This window comes from Egretta garzetta, unplaced genomic scaffold (assembly GCF_000687185.1).
Source record: "Egretta garzetta isolate BGI_Z169 unplaced genomic scaffold, ASM68718v1 scaffold575, whole genome shotgun sequence".
In the NCBI taxonomy this organism is placed as follows: Eukaryota; Metazoa; Chordata; class Aves; order Pelecaniformes; family Ardeidae; genus Egretta; species Egretta garzetta.
Genome location: NW_009259790.1, coordinates 1048010 through 1052759, shown reverse-complemented (window position 1 = coordinate 1052759; position 4750 = coordinate 1048010). Strand labels below are relative to the sequence as shown.

At 36.1% G+C, this 4750-nt stretch overlaps 1 protein-coding gene across 1 annotated transcript in view; it reads right to left on the bottom strand.

The window, feature by feature from the left end:
* Positions 1-4750, bottom strand: part of SNX29 (sorting nexin 29) — a 138382-nt gene that overhangs the window by 132905 nt on the left and 727 nt on the right. The window contains exon 2 of the mRNA XM_009639592.2: positions 4709-4747. Coding sequence (XP_009637887.2) covers positions 4709-4747 — 39 coding nt within the window. The remainder of the gene's footprint in view (positions 1-4708; positions 4748-4750) is intronic.

The following is a 4750-nucleotide window of genomic DNA, read 5'->3' as shown; positions in this document are numbered from 1 at the left end:
ACTGTCAAACAACCTTACTGCAGAGAGAGTTTTAAGTCAGGTGAACCAAGAGCAATTGTTACAATAAATCCCTTAAAATTTAACTACCAGCATAGTTCTTCCTGATTAACACCTATAAAATCTACCTTGTTACTATACAAGCAACTATGCAAGGCAATCTTTAACTTCTCAAGCATTTCACCAACAAATAGCATAATACTTTACTTGTTGAAAACGCTTTATAAACTCCCATGAATATGTGTAAAATTTATTGTTTAATCAACCTACATCACCTCTATCATTTCTTTATTATAAGCGTAAGTTCAAAATATCCTTCAAAAACCTCTGTGACCTCCCTGGAATTAAAGTCATCCTATTCTTTTCCTCTCAAAGAACATACAACTAATATATGCATAGACTGAAAGCCAATTATCAAAACTGCATGAGTAAGTTCCAAGCAACTAAAATTATTCTGCCTTTGTTTCATCTTAAATGCGGGATTAGGAGAAGGAAAACCCCACGGACTATAATACACAATGCCAGAATAAAGAAAACAATAGAAAAAAAACCACACAAATGTAGCTGCTAGCTAACTAAGCTTCACATTCTTATTTAGCTGATTACAGTGGATTTTCAAGAAGTTATACTTCCGATTTTGACCTCTGACTCAAACTGTGCAGACACGTGATGTCTGAGGTTTGGTTCTGTTAGTCAAGTACTCAGATGCATGCAAACTCAGGCAGAGATGCAAACAACGTTCAATGCTAGTACAGGACTCTAGAGAGAAACCCCACACCAAGTAGGTTTTAACTTCGAAACAACTATGCCAGTTATGCCACTGTGAAGGTAAGGTTAAATTTATATAAGCCCTACTACTCCACTTTGTGGTCCTTCAGAGGCTACAATTTTATTAAATTATATTCAGTCTTTTTACCATGCATGCATTGCCAAAAAAAGACACACGCCTATGCATCTAAATGCCTTATAATAAATCACATAACTGAGAAATAAGGACAACAATTAAATAGCAAGTTTTAGTACAACCCCTCATGCACAGTAACACTGAATATACACAAACCTGCAGATTTTCTCTACTGTTTCAAAACTCATCACTCCTACAGCCTTACCGCTATCCACATACCTGCAAGAATAGGCATAATGCATTTCTCTTTATATTTACAGTTTCAGACTACTTCAGAACAAATGCATGTAATTAATAACTTTGCGACTTGAAAAACATCTATCAAATTAAAATACTAAGTATGTGGGTTAAGTTTGTCTTCCAAACACAATACATGTTAGCTTTTAAATTCACATCTCTTCGGCATCTTGGTATCCATTTGATGACACAGAAATGGTTTGCAGATAGATACCAGACTGTGAACAATATAAAAAAAGCGTAAAGACAGAAAACCTACAAATTTTCACTATGCTAACTGATGTCCTAAAAGACTAAAGCATGTGATATCAAACAGCCTTAAATTTACACCGAGTGCAGCATAACGTGTATTTTGTCTTTATTTTACTTGTAAATTTGTACTAATAGCAATTATGACTATACATGATTACAACCAATAATTTCCATAAGCAGTTCAGATCACCTTCACTATTAACAGGGCTATGAGGCCACATAAAGTGCATATTGAGGGCTGGCCGAGGTTTCTGCTCACTGCCTATCTTCAGAATTCTTCTATTGCTGTGCTTAACACAGAAATTTTGCAGGTAGAAGACAAAAAACAGTCTAACATTTTTTAAAAATTGAAAGATTAAGTTGCATGTTTTTTCAAGCAGAGGATTTTTTTTTTTGTAATAAGCCTAGAAAATTTTTGTTTTGTTTCAAGTAGATGGAAGGTAAAAATAAATCTCTACCAACTCTGTTTAAGCTTTTGCTCTTCTACAGTCTTCATTTTCTAATCTAAGTCTTTAAAAAAAGAAAAAGCATATTTTCAGACAAGAGCACCAATTGTGATCAACTCTAGTTGATTTAAAGACTAACAGTGTATTACAAACTGACCAAAATATCCTACTACTGATTCAGGATAGTGGTAAAAACTGCAGTCACACACAAATACAAAACACAGAATGTATAAAAACAGCATTACTGAGAAAAAAGGCTATATTTAGACAATTGCAATAAAAAAGGAAGTTCATACACAAGTCTAAAAATAGTTGTGAAAACATAAGTGTAAGGTCGCAAAAACTAAGAAACTTAAAGAGACTCCTCCCATCAACATCTACTCAGTCAAACATCGGCTCAGGTACAGCACCTGCCTCTGTGACCCTTGTCATTTTTTTTGTTCATGGTCATGCTCTCCTATTTTTAAAACAAACTTCTCTCCTGACAGAAATATCCACACCTACAGCAGAAGAAAATGGACTATGCAAGTAAAGGAAACCAGGATTTTCATCCAATTCTTTATAGGTAGAGCTCTTTTTCAGCACCAGATGTAGCATATAGGTTACAAAAAATAAATCTCAGATCGCTTTTACATACTTCTTGAAGACTTTTATGCAAAATTTCAGACTGCAATTCCTTTACTTGCTCTAATACAGGTTCGGAGGGTACAAATTTAAGGTAAAATAAACACAGACCTAATTTAAATACTACCTCATACAACATTATGATGATTCTACTTCCTCATCCTGAATTAATCACATTTTTATATGTTTTTTGAAACTGTCATTAAACAAGTGACAACAGCCCTAATTCTTGACAAGTACGTAAATCTTGTATCCTTGTGTTACTTCCCTTCAAAGTTTAGCCTATTCAACACTGTCCATTAAAATATGAGTATGTAATTAGAAAGTAGCATTAGTAATATTAAAGTAATGCTCAAATCAACCAGAAGTTACCTTCACATCCACTAGAGATACATTGTAGCTAAAAAAATATACATTAAAAATAATTATAGCCATTACGGAAAGAGGTTCTTCTACCTACATTTTAGTAACAGCCCTTTTACTTTTACGGGCTAAAACAGGGCGGGAAATAAGCATAGACAGTGCTGTTACAGACAATAAAAAAAGGAAGTGTTTAAATTTGATGATGTTAACATTAGCTATCTCCTTTATCTGAAAAAAGCATGATAATGATACACATTTCCCTGTCCTGATCTGTTTCACTTACATTATTCTAGAAAAATACTGTACAATATTGTATAGCAGTAATGCTTGGCAAAGCACGCAAAATTAGTGTTCCCTTTGTTATCTTGCTGTCTAATCAAAATTGGTGGAAGAGTCATATAGGTCTTGGCAAGGGCTACACATGGGTAGGTTAGCCATGCAACTGAACTACTAGCATTAATGTCACCTTAGGCATTACTCTAAGTAATTAAATGTTTTCTCTCCTCATAAACCTGTATCTCTTTATTGTTGAAAAAAAAAATATTAGAAGTATTAAAAATAACTACACAATGAGGCTTTATGCCACAAGAGTTGCCACCTTACCCTTTGAGAGACAGAATTCAAACAGAGCTCCCAACGATGTGTCTTCTAGGAAGATTTAGGCTCCAATTTGCACAAATTTGCACAAGGCTAGTCCCAGCCTGAATTCATCATTGAAAGGCTGAGGTTTCCGTATGAAAATGCTGACTCTTAAAAACTTAAGAATTAGCATTTAGTCTATATTGTGTCAAGTCCTGAAACATTAGAGAAACTTCCTTTTTCCATGGTTTAAAATATTTGACTGTTCCTTGCATTTTTCACAATGCTAATTAACAGGTTTCCCCACAATAATCTTTTTTTCCTCCTCATCTCTTTCTCCATAAACATCTTTTGTTTTCTTCCTACCAAAACAGAGAAAAATACAACTGAAGTGTTTTCATTTTCAGTTTCATTTTCAGAAATGACTGCTATCCGTAAAACATGTAGCATTTAGTTACGCCAGTTTAACTCTTCAATTTTTTCATACTGTCTTTGGCGACAGATCTCACCATGTATGAAGTCAGGGTGGGAGAACAACGTACAATCTAACTTTCAGGTGCAGAGTCTCGTCTGCAACTTCCATTACCGAAGCTGTATAAGTAGACCCATGAAAGCACTTTCTAAAGCACCTCCCTTCTTAAAAAAAAAAAAAAAAAAAACAAAAAACCAATGCCCGTGTGTTTTAGACATAGTAAGTGATCCTTTATACTTACGGGAAGTATCTATTAAAATTTCTTCCTCCATCCTACCGAATAACTCTCCATGCGGGCCTGTTCACGTGGCTACGCTTCCTCCAGTCCTAAAGTTTATGGGTCGCAATTCTCATGCAAAGCTTTTAAATATTTCCCCTCACAAACACCTCAAAAACCTCAGGATTTAGCACACCTCCACACCGCCTCACTGTAACACGGAGGCCAGAAAAGAACACATCCACAACCAACACATCCTCTTCAGGCCTGAGTTAGAGAAACAGCAACCGTACACCCTCAACACTGGAAGGGACCACTTTTTCCACTAGTCATGCTTCTCACCTCTCTCACCAACTGCCCGTTAGTAGGTTCTTATTATTGTTTTTTTATTATTACTATTTTCTTTTGGTCATTTGTTTTCTCAGAATATTTCCTGCGATTTTGTACAGTTGAGGTAGGGAAGATCCCCGAGACCAGCATCACTCATGCTGGGAACCAGTGTCCTGCTCAAGGTCAGGCTTTAGGATTTAAAACGAGGTGAAACACCACTTCTGGGGGGCTTTGGCAGCCAACATGAGGGGCGGGATGCGGTTATGCAGGCAAGGGCTGAGCCCTACCTCGCACTGCGGGGCCAGAGAAGCCAAAGTCTCCTGTGCCTC